Below are 18,533 nucleotides of genomic sequence, written 5' to 3'. Positions count from 1 at the left end.
TGGATTTCCTTCTCATTTAGGTCACCACAGAACACTGAGTAGAGTTCCCTGTGCTATACAGTAGGTTCTCATTAATATGGGTTAATTTTGTCCTGAGCCACTAGAACGACGAAGGTATAGGAGATATGATTTGAACTCTGCCCTGAAGGATGGGTAAGACTTCACAGGGCAAAAGTTGAGAAATACTGTTCAAGAAAGTAGACCAAGGAATTCATGGAAAAGACTCTGACAAGTACAGGTTTCTGGTAACTGACTATACTTCTGAACTGAATGAATAAGCATTTTCAGAACTCTAATGGAAAACTGATGAATTCATAAAAGTGCTAAGATCAAGATAAAAAAATTAATTACATGGGACTGAGTGAACTGATGAGGATGATTATAATTTTTGTGACTTTCTGTTTGAATAAAAAAAAAAAAAGAAAGTAGATCGTGCTCAAACAAAGGTATAGTGGTCCAAAGAGTGTGGGCTGAGTTATTGGAACGAAAGTCATTGTGAAGGATTCGTGAAGGGAGGATAGGAGGAGTAGGAAGGAAAGATTGGTGGGAAAACAATAGGGGGCTTTGTATACCTAGCACACAAGCTGAAAATTTATTTTACGTGCAGCACAGAGCCACTGATATTTGTTCTGCAGGAGAGCACGTTGTCAGAGCTGTGCTCTTCAGGATGGTTAATGTGGTGTGTTTGCTATGGTGGCAGGAAATAGTGCCAGGCTTGGAGTCAGAAATCATGAGAGAATTTCAGTTCATCCATGGACTAGCTGTGTGATCTTCAGCAAGTTGATAACCCTTTCTGAGCTTTATTGTAGCCTCCTCACCTACATGGTAAACAAGATTAAACCTCCTTAAAAGAGCAGCAGCAAAAACAACCACAATTTTCATTGATCACTGCTCCCTGTGTAGCATTGGGCTAGGCCATTTCTATGTAATGTTTAAGCCTCAAAACAACTCTATGAGTACTTAATGTAAGTTTACCATATGATCACTCTTAGGCATCTATACAAGAGAACTGAAGACATATATATCCACAGAAAGTCTTGACACAAATGTTCTTAGCAGCATTATTTACAATAGCTAAAAAGTGGAAACAACCCAACTGTCCATCAACTGGTGAATAGATAGAAAAAGGTGCTTACATCCATGCAATGAAATGTTATTCACCAGTAGAAAGGAATAAACTAAGGATACATGCTACATACAACATGGATGAACCTCAAAAGTATTATATTCAGTGAAAGAAGCCAGACGTGAGACACTCCATATTGTATGATACCGTAAATTGTATTTTATTTGCATGAAATATCCAGAAAACGCAAAGACAAAACCTGGGGCAGGGGTAGGAGACAGGGATTAACAGTAAAGGTTCATGTGGGATCATATTGGGGTGGTAAAAATGGTTTTAAGTTGATCTATGTTGATGGTTGCACAACTTAGTAAATCTACTAAGAATCATTGAATTGTACACTTGAAAAAGGTGAAGTATGTGTCATGCAAAATAGCCTCAATAAAATTATTCTTAAAGCCAAAACAACTCTATGAAGGAATCCCTGTTCTTATCCCTCCTCTACAGATGAGGCTACTGACTTTCTCAAAGCCACACATATATATGGAATCTAAGAAAAAAAAAATGTCATGAAGAACCTAGGGGTAAGACAGGAATAAAGACACAGACCTACTAGAGAAGGGACTTGAGGATATGGGGAGGGGGAAGGGTAAGCTGTGACAAAGTGAGAGAGTGGCATGGACATATATACACTACCAAAGCTAAGATAGATAGATAGTGGGAAGCAGCCGCATAGCACAGGGAGATCAGCTAGGTGCTTTGTGACCACCTAGAGGGGTGGGATAGGGAGGGTGGGAGGGTGGGAGGGAGGGAGACGCAAGAGGGAAGAGATATGGGAACATATGTATATGTATAACTGATTCACTTTGTTATAAAGCAGAAACTAACACACGATTGTAAAGCAATTATACTCCAATAAAGATGTAAAAAAAAAAAAGGATAAAAAAAAAGTAGAGAAGTGATGGATATGTTAACTAAGCTTACTGTGGTAATCATTTCACAACATATATGTGTAGCAATCATCACACTGTACACCTTAAACTTACACAATGTTGTACGTCAACTATATCTCAATAAAACGGGAGGGGGGTAAGTAGTGGAGCTAGGATTGGAAACTCTTTCTGCCTGATCCTGAGCCCATGCCCTTGGCTACTGTTCATACTGTATCCTTCTTATGTGACAAAGTGGTTGTGAGAATTAAATTAAGTGTAGGATACTCATTTGATCACGTTATACACAAAGCAGGCATGTGCTCAGCTCTCAGAAAATCTTAGCAGATTCTGATTTGGGCAGCTGTTGGCCCCATGGATTAGAGGGGTTTGAGAGGAGACCTGGTAAAGGGCAGTCCAGGCAGAAGGTACCAGGAGACTGCCCAGGGTTTAATCAGGAGGAAAGAACAGAAGATGTAGAAGAGGAAGGCCAGCTAGGATTAGGGTCTTATTCGTCACATATTTTAACTTCTCTAAATAAACATGTAGGATGCTTGGCTCTACTATGAGTTAAAACAAAGAACAGAGGTCTTTCTTTCCTTCAGCAAACAGCTGACACACGTTCCCATCATAAATTTTGTAATTCAGGATGTAAAACCAAATCCAACAGCCCAACCCAGCCAGAAGGTTAAATAAATAAGTGCTAAATAAATAAATGTAGATGTTGTTCCTTTGCCCATGTGTCTCTACAGAAGATGCCACGTGCTTCTGTTCATTCAAGTCTACTAGTCCGTTTCTTTCCGTGTAAATTTGGGCAACCAGCCTGCTCAGGGTTGTGAGTGAAACTTTAAGGAGTTGAAACTTTGGGGATTTTTTTTTTTACATTTTCCCATGAAGAGCACCACTGTTAATAATAATTCTGAATCACAGGTGAGAGATCACACCTAACATCTCCTCTTTTGTTTTGAAATGCTGTTAAAACTCAAAAGGCAGAAACACAGCCCACAGCCTTGGCAGACGTCGGACTCTGCAGGACTGAATGGGGTTTTTCCTGAGTTACTTTCTATGACGGATACTTTGTGACCCAGATGTGTCTGCCACATGGAGAAACTTTATAATTAATAAATCCACATTCCCCCCAAACAAACAAGACAGCATGGCAAACAGTGGTATTTGCTCTGTTATACATTTGGGTTGGTTTTTCATCGTTTCCAAGGACCAAGGCCCTGGATGTTTCCCATTGCATTGGTGAAAAAAAAAATGTGAGAATTCAATTTGCCTATTTTGGCCACATAAACATGAGACAATTTGTGGTCACCAAGTCAGGACTCCTCATTCCGGAGGGCTTGGTAGCAGCAGATGGGGCTGTGAGGCTCCCTAGGGAGGACAATATTGAATCTGGAAGTGCATAGGATCTAGGCCGTGTGGTAAGGAGACTATTCAGAACACCTCCTGGTTTTATGGCATTCAGTCTTTGAGTCACAGTCCCCAAAGAGCCAGAAAAAGCTAGTGTGTGTCTGCCATGGTAATTAAGTGTTCAAGTCTGAAGAAGCTTGAAGAAATCTTACATGTAGCAAAATTACTTCTGCCAGCTTTGTTCACTGTTTCGAGAGCTCACCCAATCAGAGCTCATTCAAGATCCCTTTATTGGACACTGACTCTATGTGTAGCACTGTCCCAAACACTGTGAACAATATTAAATTAGGGTCCCAGCCCTCAAGGAGATTGCAGTGAGTGAGGATGGGAATATTTCAATGTGAAACATTTAATCATTTAAATAATGGTAAAAGTCGTAAGAGGTGGTTTCCTCCTCAGTGAAGCCTTTCAGAACTGCCCCACCTTCACCACCTGTGTGTTGAGGGCTCATGTCTGAACTCAATTTGATGTAACTCTACTAGAATGGGATCACGGAAAGGTCATAAATTTTAGAGTCAGAAACACTCAAATCTAAATTCCCCATTGCCCGTGAATTAGCGGGATTGTAAGCTCCCAGAGGACAAGTCTGTTTAAACATGGTGTATCTTAGAACTCGGCACAGTGCCTGACGTTTACTAGACACTCTCTAAATATTTGCTGCTGAATACCTAAATTAACCGTGGAACCCTAGCAAAGTTAACCTGTGAGTCCAGAGTCCCCCACAGGGGTGGTACAGGAGTAATCACACCTGCCTGATAGACGTTAGGAAGTTGTCCAGAATGAGGATGGAGATGTCCAGTTTGAGGATGGAGACTCTGGAGTCCCTCTGTCTGCGCCTGAATTCCAACCTGTCATTTATTAGTTCTGTGGTTTTGAGCAAATAACTTGTCTTTGCCTCAGTTTCCCACACTATCAAGTAAGGATAATATTGTAATACTTCCTACCTCCTAGGTTTGTTGTGAGGATTAAATGAATGAACATCTGTATAGTCCTTAGACGAGGGCCTGGCACACAGTGTGTGCTATAAAAATATTTGTTAAATAAAAATAAATAAATAAAATATAAATAGAAAATGGGTTTGCATGGGAATTAATGAGTGTTGATGTTGTAAAATGCTTAACATAACCTGGTTCAAATGATGCTGAATAAACGTTAGTTCAAAGAACTTTATATTTGATCCTCATTCCCTAAGCCAGTGCCTGGCTCGTTAAAAAATGCACAAAATGGAATATAATTATTAAGAGAGTGCTATTAAGTTTTCTGAGGATCACGAGGACCTTGTGGGCTAGCAATACGGGGAGGGGTTTCATCAAGGACAGGGAATTAAAGTTGGCTCTTGGTTAGGAATTAAATAGTCAGGGTTAAGGAGTTCACGGAGGAGGCATATAATCTGCATAAACTGGAGGGAGGAAAAATCCAATCACAGTCACAAGATGCTCCATCATCAACAGGACTTGGCACCACTTTCTGGAAGAATAAGTTGTCGTGGTCCAGCTTTTTAAGTGAATTTGGCCAAAACTCTGCTTCAATTCTTCTAGCGTTTCAACTGCTCAAATTAAGACTTTGATGACTGCTTATTTATTCACTCATTTTTTGAGCAAGTATTTTGTAGATTCCACTAAGTATCAGGCATTTTATTAGGGAGTGGTGAATAAAATAGAAATGGACCTTACCCCTTTTGGACCAGGAGGGAGATACAGACTATGAACTGAAAAGTAAACAAATTCTGATAAGTGCTTTGAAGTATATTAAGAGGGCACAGAGGTAGAAAATAATGGAAAGGAAGGGGAGGTTGTTTAGATGAGAAAATATCTCTCCAAGCAGGTGACATTTCACCTGAAGCCAGAAAGCTAAGAAGAAAAAAGGGGAGACTATTTCAGGCAGGGAAATGGAATGTTCAAAGATCTTGAGCTTGGTGTATTTAAGAAAGAAGGCCAGTGTGGCTGGAGCAGAGTGACCTGGGGGAAACAGGTAGAAAATGGGGTTGGAGATGGGCAGGGGTTTAATCTTGTGGGGCCTTGTAAGGGATAGTAAGGAGTTAAGACTATATTAAAGCGAACTGGAAAGGCACCAAAAAGTAGAAGGGAAAATGTTATATAACTTCTTAAAACTCACTCAGGCATCAATGTAGATAGTAAGTTGGATTGGAAAGAAAAGAGGAAGTGAGAGGAACATTGAAGCAGTCTAGGTAAAGAGGTGATGTTTGCTTAGTCCTGGATGGTAGAGAGGCAGGGATAGAAAGAAATGGACAGATTTGCCATATATTTTGGAGATGGGATAGACAAGGCTTGCTAATGGATTAGATGGGGAGAGGTAAAAATAGAAACACTAAGAGAAAGAAAAGCGTCAAGAATGAATTTCAGGCTTCTGGCTCCAGCCACTGTATGGTGTTGTTGCCATTGACTAAAATGGATAAGATTAGAGGAGGAAATTGTGGAAGGTGGGGTGGGAAAGAAGTCAAGAGTTTGGTTTTAGCTGCTAATTTTGAGTGTTGTGATGCATCCTTGAGTAGATGTCAGGTCAGCATAGGAAAGGTTAGGCTAGAGATCCATATTTGGAGTCTTCAGCATATAAATTGTGAATAAATCCATGGGCTTGAATGAGAGTGTAGAGGGAGTATACAAATCCAGGGAGAATGACGGCATTGAGGTTCTGAGTAGAGAAGGAGGGGATCAGGAAGAAGACTCAGAAAGAATGATCCGAGAGGTAAGAGGAAACCACGGAGAACATGGTATCACAGAGCCTGAGTGAGGAGAGTATTTTGAGAAGGAGACAGCCATCAGCTGTGTTGAAGTAGGTTGAGAATAGAAAAGTGACCACTGGTTCTGACAACACAGAAGTCGTTGATGATCCTGACAAGAGTAGATTTATGGGACTTATAAAGTTAGAAGCCAGATTCACAGTGGGTTGAACACTTGAGGATGGTAAAGCATATTTGTATGTTGCTGAAAAAAATTCAGAGACAAGGAGAGGTTACTGATGGAAAGAGAAAGGAAATAATCAAGGGAACAATCCTAGAGCAGGTAAAGGGTAGTGGGATCCAGAAAGTAGGTTGAGGGCTTGCCTTTGACCGGAGCAGGGACACCTCTTCAGGTGAAAGAGGAGGAGATAACTTTAGGCACAGGAAATAATCACCATCCTTATAGCTAATATTTATTGAGTTTATTATGTGCCAGGTAATGTTCTAAGTAATTTTCATTTATTAACTCATTTAATCCTCATAACAATCTTTTGAGATACGTTCTTACACATACTCAGTTAAAACTTAGAGAGTTCTTTCTCATCTGATAGTTTAAATTGTGGAGTGGAAGGCAGATGGGAGGTTTGAGAAGGGAAAAGGTAGGACATAGTGTCACAGAAAGTAAGTACTCATTGGGACTTCCAGGCAGTATTGGGGTTCATTTGAGATTTGAAATCATCAATAAAAAGTGAATCTGGGACTTCCCTGGTGGTCCGGTGGTTGAGAATCCTTCAGGCAATGCAGGGGGCTCTGGTTGGATCCCTGTTCGGGGAACAGAGATCCCACATGCCGTGGGGCAACTAAGCCTGCAAGCCACAACTAGAGAGCCCGTGTGCCGCAACTACAGAGCCAACGGACTCTGGAGCCCTAGCACCAGAACTAGAGAGAAGCCCATGCACCGCAATGAAGTGAAGAGCCCACGCGCCACAACGAAAGATCCTGCATGCCGCAACTAAGACCTGATGCAGATAAAAAATAAAATAAATAAATATATATTTTAAAGTGAATGTAACACAAAATCCAAGTGGGTCTTTACAGCACTCAGCAGTCATACTTCAGTGGCCTGACTTAATTGATGCTTAATTTAGAAGCAGGGGTAATTTCCAATGCCAGGAGTAATAAAATATACTAGAATCCCCTACTAGCATCCTAGCCCTTAATAAATGTTCATGAAGCTGCTTTGGAAACTTGGCCACAAGGAACCCTTCCCCTACCCCACTACCACTCTTGCCCCTGCTCAGAGGGAGGAACCATGGCCTCCATGAGAGAATGATATATAGAATGAACTACCACAGCCCACCAGGATGATGACAGACAGGCACTGGCTGATTTTGACTCTTATACTTAAAAGGAGTCCAAGCTGGATGCTCTGTCCCACTGTACCTCACAGCTTGCCAGGTTTCCATCAGCAACAAGGGCACCTCCTTTACCTGAGAAATCACCATTAGCTCTCCCCATTGCCAAGCTCTCGTGAGTGCAGAAGAGGTACACAGTCTTTACTTGACACAGAAAGCTTTTGATTGACAACAAGCAGGAAGAGCTAAGATTTACTGAGCACTTACTCTATATCAGGATCGGGGCAAAGTGCTTTTTTACTATGCACTGTGTCCCTTAATCTTTAAAACAACACAGTGAGGTATGTATTGTTATAATATCTGTATTACAGATAAGAAAAATGAGCTTTAAAGAGATTAAGTAATTTTTTTAATATCAGGATGCTATCAAGTGAAGAAGCCATGAGTTGATTCCAGAAAGCCTGACTCCAGGATCTAGGCTCTTTTAACAAGTACATTATAACAGCAAATCAGTGAGCAGCCTTGCCAGGTCAAACTACTGTGCATATTCATGTTATCATACACTGCCACCATTCTATAAATTTTATTCAGAAAACACATGAATTTTGTTTTCAACTATGTTGAGACCGGTTTCTACTCTCCCGTGCTCTCAAAATGAGGGATTAATTCATTGGGGGTGTTTATAGAATTGATGGCTTTTATTCAAATTTCCCTCTTTTCATAGCAACCAGCCTATTAAAGAGAAGGGTTTATGGTTGTTGGTTTTTGCAAGCCTGGTGACCTACGTTAATATAATTTTCCCTGAAGTCAAATGTGTTGATACATGTGACACAGCATAAGCTGAGCTCTGGGGGCTCTAAGGACTGGCAATGACCTGATCTTTTCCCACCACATACTTATGAATTGAGAATTGTCCTTTACAAAAAATTCCCTGATAATTGAGGTCAATTTGAAAATTTTAGTCTCAGCATCTGGGCATCTTAACTGTCCAGGTTATTTGCGGATATACTAATCATATGCTATCATTACAATAATGATAAAAGCCAACAACAGGTCAAATGCTTACTCTGTGCCAGCTAAGGGCTTTATGTGCCCTTTTCATGTATAACAAATTCTTAGAGACTATCATTAACCCTATTTTGAAGATAAAGAAAATGAAATGGAGAGGGGTTAAGTGACTAGCCCAAGGTCACATAGTTACTAAAAGGGAAAATGAGAATTGAGAATTTAGAGCTTTTGAAGGCCAAGTCATCATTTGGAGACAGAAAACCATGGAAACAAATCAAAGCTTCACTACTTAGCAGTTTGAAAGATAAAGTTTACAAAACTGACTTTGCAAGGATGGCAGAACAATGCACATAAAGCATCAACTAGTAGATGCTCATTGAATGGTAGCTATGGTTCTTAAATGGAATGAGCTGGAAAGTTGAATAAGTATTCCATACTTTTGATTTAATTGGTGAACGTACGTATTTCAAATACCTGACCCATATCAAATATGCTCTTCTCTCCTTATTGTTTTAAGTGTCCAAATTACTCAGGTAATCAACCCACGCCCCCCTTCCTTCTACCTTTTTGGATGTGATCTGTGCCCAAGACTCCCTCAGACACACTAATTCTACATAATTTGAAAAGTAACGTAAATATTTCTGTTGTCCTTCTGTTCTTTCTAAGTAAATTTGAATGAATTCAAGATATTTTTCCAATGGCTTTAGGTATAGATGTTTGCAATGGACCAGAGCTCCCTGGGGGTAAGATGAAAAACAAACCCAGCTGGAGTATCCTGGTGACCCAGTAGCCCAGACCTGCCATAATAACCTATTTGGGGATGCCATGGTAATCTGGTCTGTGGCATTTGGCCGAGTGGTTCCAATTGTGACATATGATGATTCAAGTTTACTCATGTACACACCAGAACTTCACAAAATGACCTTTTTTGAGGTCTTTGAGGTTAGGGAGGGAGCAGGGAGGAGCACCGAGACGCTCTAAACAAAGCAGCTTTGTTTTTACACCACTTGTTTGGGCAAATGTCCCCTCATGTGCAGCAGCTATTTGCTGCTGGGCTCTTGGCAGAATGACTAACATGGGACAGAAATTAAGGACACATTCTGAAGTCCCCTGGAAAATCACCCTCTCCGGCAAATGTTACCCTTGGGATGGTAACTCAATGGATGATTTCTTGTCACTCACTTCCTTACTCACTTTTTTCCTTTATGGGCATTTTCAAGGTGGTTGAAATGGCTACTTATTAGGCATCTGCTATGCATATCCTGTACCAGGTCCATGGAGAATGGAGCATGGGGAAAAACCATTTATCATCTTTGGGATTCATTCTCCTGGTCTGTAAGATGGAGAATTAGACTACCTTAGTGATTCCCAAGTTTTATACATATTTAATAAAGCATATTCAATTTTTCATTTAAAAAAGAGAAGAAAAACATCTTCAGAAACCACAGAAAATAAAGCTTCACAAACTCTTCTTAGCCAATACGGATATAAAAAGCATAGAATCCCAACAAAAGGGCCATCTGAATCTACATAAGGGCAAGGTGTGTGATCTTTTATGTTTTTAACCTTATAAAACCGGTAGGAAAAAAAAAAAAAAACAACTGGTTGAGAAACTCTGGACCAGATAATCTCTAAGGTTGTTTTCAAGTTCAAGAAATCTATGGTTGTACAAAATTGCCTCCCAAAAACAATTGGTGTTTTTATAGCTCAAAGAAGAGAGATGTATTCTTAGAGAAGGATAAATCGTCAGGGCTTGCGAGAGAGTCAGTCATTTCCAACACTGACTTCTGATTGTTGATTCATAAACAAATGTGTGTGCTGACCCACAAAACACAAGTTCTGATTAATTCTACTGATATTGGCCAGCAATCTAATTAATTTAGACCCAAAGTGAATTTTTGACTTGAATTATCAATCTCTAATATCTTACTAGCCTAAGTTAACCAGATAATTTAATGAAGAGGTATTTATTAAACTACTTCGGTTAACTTTCTCTTTAACTCTTTTTTTTTTTTGAGGGTTAAATTATAAAACTTTATTTTCATTACAGTTTAAATTCAGATCCCAAGCTTCCCATCTTTCTGTCGCACTTTTGATCTCTCCCTGATACCGTCTGTGCATATCCAATTCCTCCCATCTTCTTAAGAGCTGTTCAAATGCCAGTCCCCCAAAAAGGTTTCCTCTTCTTCCACCCTCACTTCCTTGCAGGTGAAAAGAATTTCTCATGTTATCAATTTCCCCAGCACTTGATATTGTGGGATCTCTTTAACTCATGTGCTTTACAAACAAATGGGTAATACATTTAAAAGAAAGAAACAATAATATCTTAAGTTCTTTTTTTTAAAAGCTGTATTTTATATGGATTTTCTTTGCATGTGAACTTTTTTATTAATTCAGAATGATGAGACAAAAGAGGAGAGAAACAAGATTAGACATCGTAAAGGAAAAATCAAAGAGCAGAGAAACTGGCAAGAAATTGAATTAGAAGAGAAAGTGAGGAATAAAATCCAAAAAAGTTTTTTAGGGAAAATCCCTGTGTAAAGGAAAAGAATCCAAAGATACAACACATGTGCTTCATGACTCAAAGGTATTGGCTTTGTACCTGGGTGATTCATTTGGTGGAAAACATAGCTGGGTCAGAGAACTTTTTGCTGGCCCCAAACTTTCTTGGAGTCATTTGAAGCTTCATTTTGTGTGTGTATTTTTTCTCACTTCTTCAAAGGAAATATTAATTGCTTTTCAGAAATAGCCCTGGTCATTGGAGTTTATCTGTTTGAGCACTTGAGATTTAGAATTAGATCATGGACTTTGGAGTATGGAAAGTATTTAAGAAACTGGGACAGATTTGTTCCAAGTGACCTCTCTTTGTCTCCTGACAGGAATAGATAGATAGTAGGTCCTGCAAGGGAGCCCCGTTGAATAGGTCCAAAGGGGACAGTCTGCCCCTTGGAAAAGATAAACTGGACCAGTGGTTTAGAACTTTTTGGACTATGACTCACAGTAAAACATAAAGTTTACATCAAGACTGAGTCCCCACATATGCATGTGTTTTATAAAACAATATCTTACTACATGTGTTATACCTGATGTTTTCTATTCTAGTCTAGTCTTTTGTTGTTTAAATAAATACTGTCCAAGACCCATTAAATAGATTTCATAACTTATTATTGGATTTCTACATATGTTCCCCAGTTTCTTTCCTGTCTGCAATGCCTTCCCCCAGACACACACACATTGCTCAAATACAGTACAGCCCATTTTCAGAAGCATCGCTCTCACTCCACCCCACATGTCAAAATACTTGCAGTTTCTTGAGCACCATGCTCTCTTTCACTTCCCTGCACGTGTCATTCTCTGTCTCTACTCAAAGCACTTTAGAGCTTTCTCACTCCACCTCCCTTTTCTGCACCAAGCTAACTCCATCTGGTTAAGACTCAACCCAGGGCTCAAAAGTCCTTCCCCTCAGGCTGTGTTGACCTGTTTTCTGCTCTCTCCCAAGCATCCTGGAGACATCCTTGTCTTTATCTCCGCCTCATCTTCCTATGTTATGGTGATCCATTTATATGCTTTTCTTTCCCACTAGACTCCCTGAAAGCAAAGGCTATGTCTTATATCCCCAGGAACTGGTCTACGGTTTGACACATACCTGGTTCATAAATTTTGGATGAATGAGAGCCTGCCTGTTGGTCGGCACATAGTACTGAGTTGCTGCCTCCTTGGTAAGTTGTAGTCTGTTTACCACAAACGAGAAATGAGTATTCTTTAGTGGAAAATATGCACCTGAGTTGCAGTAGATGTGCTGACCCTCAGAATCTTTTTTCTGTTGTTCATAAGATACAGTGTAGCAAAGCAGGTGGAAAACTCAGGCTTTGGAGCTGCACAGAACTGGATTTGAATTTTGGCCCATTGGTTACAAGCTCTGTGACCTTAAGCAAGTTACTCAATTTTTTAAAATCTCAGTTCCCTCAACTGCAATAATGACCTTCTATGGCTGTTGTTAGGATTGTGTAGATGTTAAATAATGGGATATAAGCTCCGTGAAGGCAGGAATTTTTGTCACTTCGGTACCTTGTCATGGACTTAGAAAAATGGCTGGCACATATTTGTTGCATAGGTGAATATTTTGCTGCCCTCAATAGGCCCTCAGTAATTCAAAGCAGCTCTTATTCCTGTGAATATCTTATCAAGTTTTGCACAGGATTCCTTGGAATATGCATGATGTGCATGATAATTCCTTATAACTTCTTTGGTCAGAAGTTAGGCTCCTACCTGTGAGAGGACACTTTCATACCCTGACATTCAACGATTCAAGATGCAGGTAGAAACATTTGTCTTCCTGAAGAATGTTGTATTTCATGCTGTTGGTCTAGAATGAAGTTTAGTCATTGCAAGTTTGGTTGATTTTGTAGAGGTCCTTCAGTTCTGTTTTTGAGTTGCCATGTATGGGCATTTGATTCTTTCTTCTTCTCTTGTCTCTTTTCTTGTTAGACATCCATGAGCCATATCGTCATTCACTACGTATTAGATAGACTCACACAGATTCTGATTCAGGGTCTTGGGAAACATGACTGAATTTCTCACTGTTCCTAAAGTTGTTTCATTCTTTTCCTCTGCAGAGATCTTGTGTAAGATCCATAAGGATGGAAAATCCATTATTGCCTAATGTCCTTACTGTTTCCCATTTCATGAATAGAGGTTTGTATTCCTAAGTTTCATTTTGAGCCTTTCCTATTTTCAGTACTTTCCTGAGTATCTTGTGCCAAATAATGAAAGTATCGTTTTAAGCTTTTTTGAATTTCATTAGCTCACGGACATCTCTCAATACTACATTTCTACCAGAAAGACAAAACAAAGAAAGAAATTTTAAGAAGCAATTCTCAAAGTCTTCCACAAAACAGGACAAATAAAATGATGGTATTGCTTCATTTAAAAGATCCACATCAAAATTTTCTAACCTTAACTTTCTCATGCCAAAAGCCACTTCATTGTAGTATTTACTGAAGATTCTTTTAAGTAGTAGGGTTAAATGATCCAGATTATTAGTCCATTATGGTTGTTTACCTTGTATTTCACATGGTAATAACAGGGTTGTCCTACTCTTTTATATGTAAAAGTCTGCCAAAAACTATTTTACTCATTTGTTAGTGAATTTAGGTGTGAATTCCAAAGTGTGCTCCTTATCATAAATTCCTCAGATATATAATAACAGAGTGTATACAAAAAAAGAATGGTAAATCCTATGACACTATATTAATTTAATATCTTAAGTCCATCAACGGAACAATATACTAGTATATTTTGTTCTCACACTGACTTCTGTTTTCAAACTTAAGATTACCCCTAAGTTACTATAGTCATATCAGACTAGGTGGGGCTCTTCATTACATTTTTGAAAGTAGGAGGAGGAATATATTTGGGGGAAAATAGGACATATTTTGATAGGTGGAGTTAAGAGAAGGGGAAGCTTGCCTGACTAACTAATAGGTTTCACTTAGTTGGTTCCGTGTTGGAGGACAGGTAGACCACAGAAGGGCAGAGCTTTCTGGAGAAAAGAGGAGGGTTAACATTTATGGAATGCCTACTACGTACTAGGTGTTTCACAGTCTTTTACATCCTCACACAGAAACTCTGGAGAAGATTATTGCATTAAATTAAAGATATGCTGCCCATAACAAAAATTCAGTCATCTGTCCAAAGTCCTACAACTCCTAGGGGGCAGGGTCCAGATTTGAACCCAAGCTTTCACAACTTGTGTTCTTTCCACTAACAGCACGGTCTTAGGATACTCCAGGTAAACCCGTATGTGTCCAGTCAGGTGAATGTTGCACTTGACATCTTTTAAATTTCCACTTTACAAACAATTTCTTGACAAACTGAGGGAGAGGTTCCACACAATGGAACTGAGATATCATCTCCGCTTTCTACCCCTGAATGGTTCCTCTGAGGGCATCACTGCAGCCTTTTACATGGATATGAAAACATTTAGTAGAGTGGAAAATATTGTGTTCATGGTAGCCAAAAGTTCCTATAGTACTTTTTTTTTTTTACATCAGTTCATTTTATACATTTTTAACATATTCTAATGACTGTTTCCAATGTGAAAACCAAGTTTAAAATAACTTGATCACCTTGATTCAAACACAGCTGTTCACATACCATACTCCAGCTCCATCCATGTAAGTAAATCCTCTATAAAAGCTCCCAGGAAATTTCAGAAAAATATAATCTTCTAATTTAAAAGTTGATCGATTTGCCAAATGATGCAGCCACGTTTGCTTCTCTAAAAGCTTCTGATAAGGTCGGATGTGCATGACAGACTCTAGCTATATCTTCACAGGATGCTCCATATTCCAGTGCAAAAGCAGCTCCATTTATCATTTCACCAGCACCTGGTCCTAGAATATGTGCTCCCAATACTCTGTCTGTTGATTTCTGCCCAAGTATCTTCACCATACCATCTGTGTCAGCGTTTGTCTTAGCTCTGCTGTTAGCAGCAAATGGGAATTTCCCAACTTTGTACTCAATACCCTCTTCTTTCAACTGCTCTTCTGATTTGCCAACCCAAGCAACTTCAGGGTGTGTGTAAATCACCGATGGTACACAATTGTAGTCAATGCGCACAGCGCCACCAGCCATCCCTTCTACACAGATAAAGCCTTCATCCTCTGCTTTGTGAGCCAGCATTGGACCAGCAACCACATCGCCGATTGCATAGATATTTGGAATTTTAGTTTGGAGTCTGGTATTTACTGGAATTCTACCTCTAGGATCCAGCTCAATTCCAAGCTCCTCTAGTCCCAAATTCTTAGTAAAGGGTCGTCAACCAATGCAAACCAGGAGTACATCACAAGTGATAACTTCAGCTTTATCACCAGAAGCAGCTTCAATAGAAACATCAATTTTTCCATCTGACTTCTTAGTAGCACCAGTAAATTTGGTATTCAATTTAAATTTAAATCCTTGTTTTTGAAGGATGCGTTGAAAGTTTAGATATCTCCATATCAATTCCAATTCCACCAACATGACCCCAAAACTCAAGCGCTGTCACGTCTGCACCAAGTCTTTGCCAAACTGAGCCCAATTCTACACCTATTACTCCTGCACCAATGACAACCATCTTTTCTGGAACTTTTTTTAAAGACAAAGCACCTGTAGATGACACTACTGTATCTTCATCAATCGTAATTCCAGGAAAAGGAGTGACTTTTGAACCTGTGGCTATAAGAATGTTCTTTGTATCAATAACTTGAGTGCTGCCATCGGCTTTCATAGCGGTGACCTGATTTTTCCCAGTTATCTTTCCATATCCATTTACATGAGCAACCTTATTCTGTTTGAATAAGTGGGCAATTCCACCCGTTAAAGCTTTTACTGCATTACTCTTCTGCTCCATCATCTTCTCTAAATTCAAACGAACTTCAGACATTTCAATTCCTCTAAATGCAAAATCTTTTCCATGGGCCATATGGTAACAATGAGTTATTCAATAAAGCCTTAGAAGGAATACAACCAACGTTCAAACATGTTCCACCGAGTGTTTCATTTTTCTCAACGCAGACTACCTTGAAGCCTAACTGGGCAGCTTTAATAGCAGCAACATATCCTCCAGGACCAGAACCTATCACTGTTACATCATCATCAATTGGTTAATCTGCATAAGTTCTCAGTGGCACTGCAGAAACTCCTTGCAGACCATGAGATATTCGATTGAAATGGCCTCTCTTATATTCCTCAGTCAGAAGTCCAAAAATCAGCTTCACGGGGCTAAAAACGTGGTGTCATCAGGGAGGGTTCCTTCTTGAGACTCTAGTGGACACTCCAGTTCCTTGCCTTTGCCACCTTCTAGAGGCTGCCCACATTCCTTGACTCGTGGCTCTCTCCTCCCATCTTCAACGCCGGCAATGTTGTGTCATCACGGCTTCTCCTCTGACTCTCCCTATAGTACTTTTTAATAATAATAAAGTTGATTGCAGAATGGAAATATTACAAGGAAAAGTAACATGCTATAATATAAACTCCTAATGATATGAATATTAAAATGCAATCAAATGCATATTGAGGACATTTGCTCTATTGCACAAACACAGGCATCCAGAGTGATGTCTTCTCTCTACTGTTCTTGCTTTTATCTTTAGCCATGTGAGAAGACTTTCAAGGGTCCTATTTCATTTCTCAGAGTGACAGGCTCATCCTACAACAAGCAGAGTGACTGGCCAAAGCTAACGGCTTCCTTGAATAAATTCATTTTCTGGTGATTTGGGTTCCCCTCTTCACAAGACTTCCTGAGATACTGATCATGGAAGGGAATATTATCTCTTTAGTTCTGGGCACTTAGTCAGCACTCAGACCACATTCCTGGCTGCAGCCTGGAACATCATTTCTGGCTGGACTCACTTCTCCTTGCCCACCGAGATCAGCCAATTCACTGCACTTTATTGATTGTGAGCTGCTGATTTATCTAGTCTCCTCGTTTCACGTGTGAGGGACAGAGATTTGGTATGACTTCCCTCTGCTCACATAGCTGATGATAGAATGTGGGCTGGAATCCACATTTGACTCCCAGTCCAGAGCTCTTTCCACTCCCCGGTCCCTCACTTATTAATACATTCATCAAATATGTGTTAGATGCCTACATGCGTGTAAGGAGCTGTGACTTAAGACACAGATCCTGCACTCAAGGCCTTTACCCTTCTCTATGTTTTTGATTTCCAGAGGGTCTGAGTTCCATTAGGAAGATGACTCTATGCCAGGGCAATCTCTCTACCCTGGATGGATTGGGCAATCACAACTTGTTAGATACAGCTCCATTTCTAGTATCCAAATGTATTGTTCATAAACAGCCTATTCTCTAGTCTTCTTTCTATTGGGTTTTCTCACCCAAACATGACATTATTGACAGATAATGTTTAAATGGGTGGGCTCTGAAGATCAAGCTATTAATACTTCAAGTAGTCTCCATTTTCTCCCTAGTAAAAGATAGCATGGATGTGTATGCGTGTGTGTGTGTGTGTGTGTGTGTGTGTGCGCATCGGGTGTAGTGCACTGAAACACTCAGAAGAAAACCATTTGTTCATGAATGGGCCACAGTACAAGCTACAGATTTCTTCTGGGCCTCACATGGCTGCCACATACACCAGACTACCAATATCAGATAAGCAGATTTTTGTCAACTGGTAATTTTTAATAATTTAAGCATACTTTTTTCCATTATTTTAAGGACCCGTTTGGGAGCTTCTTCATTTGAGCAGCAAGTATTTCCTGAGGGCCTGCTGTGTTCCCAGTCCTGTAAAGTTTTGGGCTATGGGAAACTGAGTCAGATATCATGATCCTCAAGTCACTTTCATGCTTCTTGTGCTGTCATTCTTGCTTCAGTTGATCCTGAAGTAAAAAGGACTCGTATGTCACAGAGGAGGTAGCTGAGGCCCCGAGAAGTTTAGCGACATGCCAAGATCCCCAATACTAGCAAGTGATAAAGCTGGGGCTAGATCTCTGATCTTTTTGCCACTGGACAGTACTCTTTTCTTTTTTAACTACACCAGATTGCCTGCCAATATTTTTCAAAAACACAGGATATATTAGAGAAAGAATTCCTTGCAGACATATAATTGTGACCTCATGATAGAATAATAACAATGAAATGAAAATGTTAAAGTTAATTTAAAATGTTACCTAAAACTAGGTCATGAATGTATCCCCTAGCCTTTCCTCCCCATGGGCATAAGTGAGTTCCTTTCCCAAATGACTGGTTTGGTTTTTTACACCCATGTGAGTTACAAAGACCTTTTTATTACAGGGATCCCTGCTGAACTTCTCCTAGGGAATGACTGTGTTGGGAGAAATACAAGTAGCGAGTTCACTGGGCGTTTATAACTCGAGAGAAATCTCCTGCTAAAGCTTGGAGCTTACTGCTCATCCACCTGATTAACTTTGTCTGGGAGGTGGTCATTAGCCTCCCAAACCCCAGAGGTTTGGACTCTTCAGTTACACTAAGCCCAGAAGCAGGGAGGGATTAGGACACAGCTTCCCTGGGTGAAAATGGGGAAAGCTAAACTGCTTCCAGATTGCAGTTCACTGTCCCTATA

At 39.9% G+C, this 18,533-nt stretch overlaps 2 protein-coding genes across 3 annotated transcripts in view; one reads left to right on the top strand and one right to left on the bottom strand.

Moving 5' to 3' along the window:
• The window catches only part of PDE4B (phosphodiesterase 4B), a gene marked incomplete at its 5' end in the record, with an annotated part of 486,456 nt that overhangs the window by 395,346 nt on the left and 72,577 nt on the right, over positions 1-18,533 (top strand). The gene's annotated exons all lie outside the window — the stretch shown is intronic.
• LOC309958195 (dihydrolipoyl dehydrogenase, mitochondrial-like) lies at positions 14,670-15,931 on the bottom strand. Its single transcript, XM_082833877.1, is given in 3 exon segments — positions 14,670-15,270; positions 15,274-15,439; positions 15,441-15,931. Coding segments are annotated over 3 exon segments (1,227 nt in total). The 5' UTR covers positions 15,917-15,931; the 3' UTR covers positions 14,670-14,685.

Source organism: Leucopleurus acutus (assembly GCF_964270905.1).
Source record: "Leucopleurus acutus genome assembly, chromosome: 2".
Taxonomy (NCBI): domain Eukaryota; kingdom Metazoa; phylum Chordata; class Mammalia; order Artiodactyla; family Delphinidae; genus Leucopleurus; species Leucopleurus acutus.
This window is presented reverse-complemented; position numbering and strand designations above follow the sequence as displayed.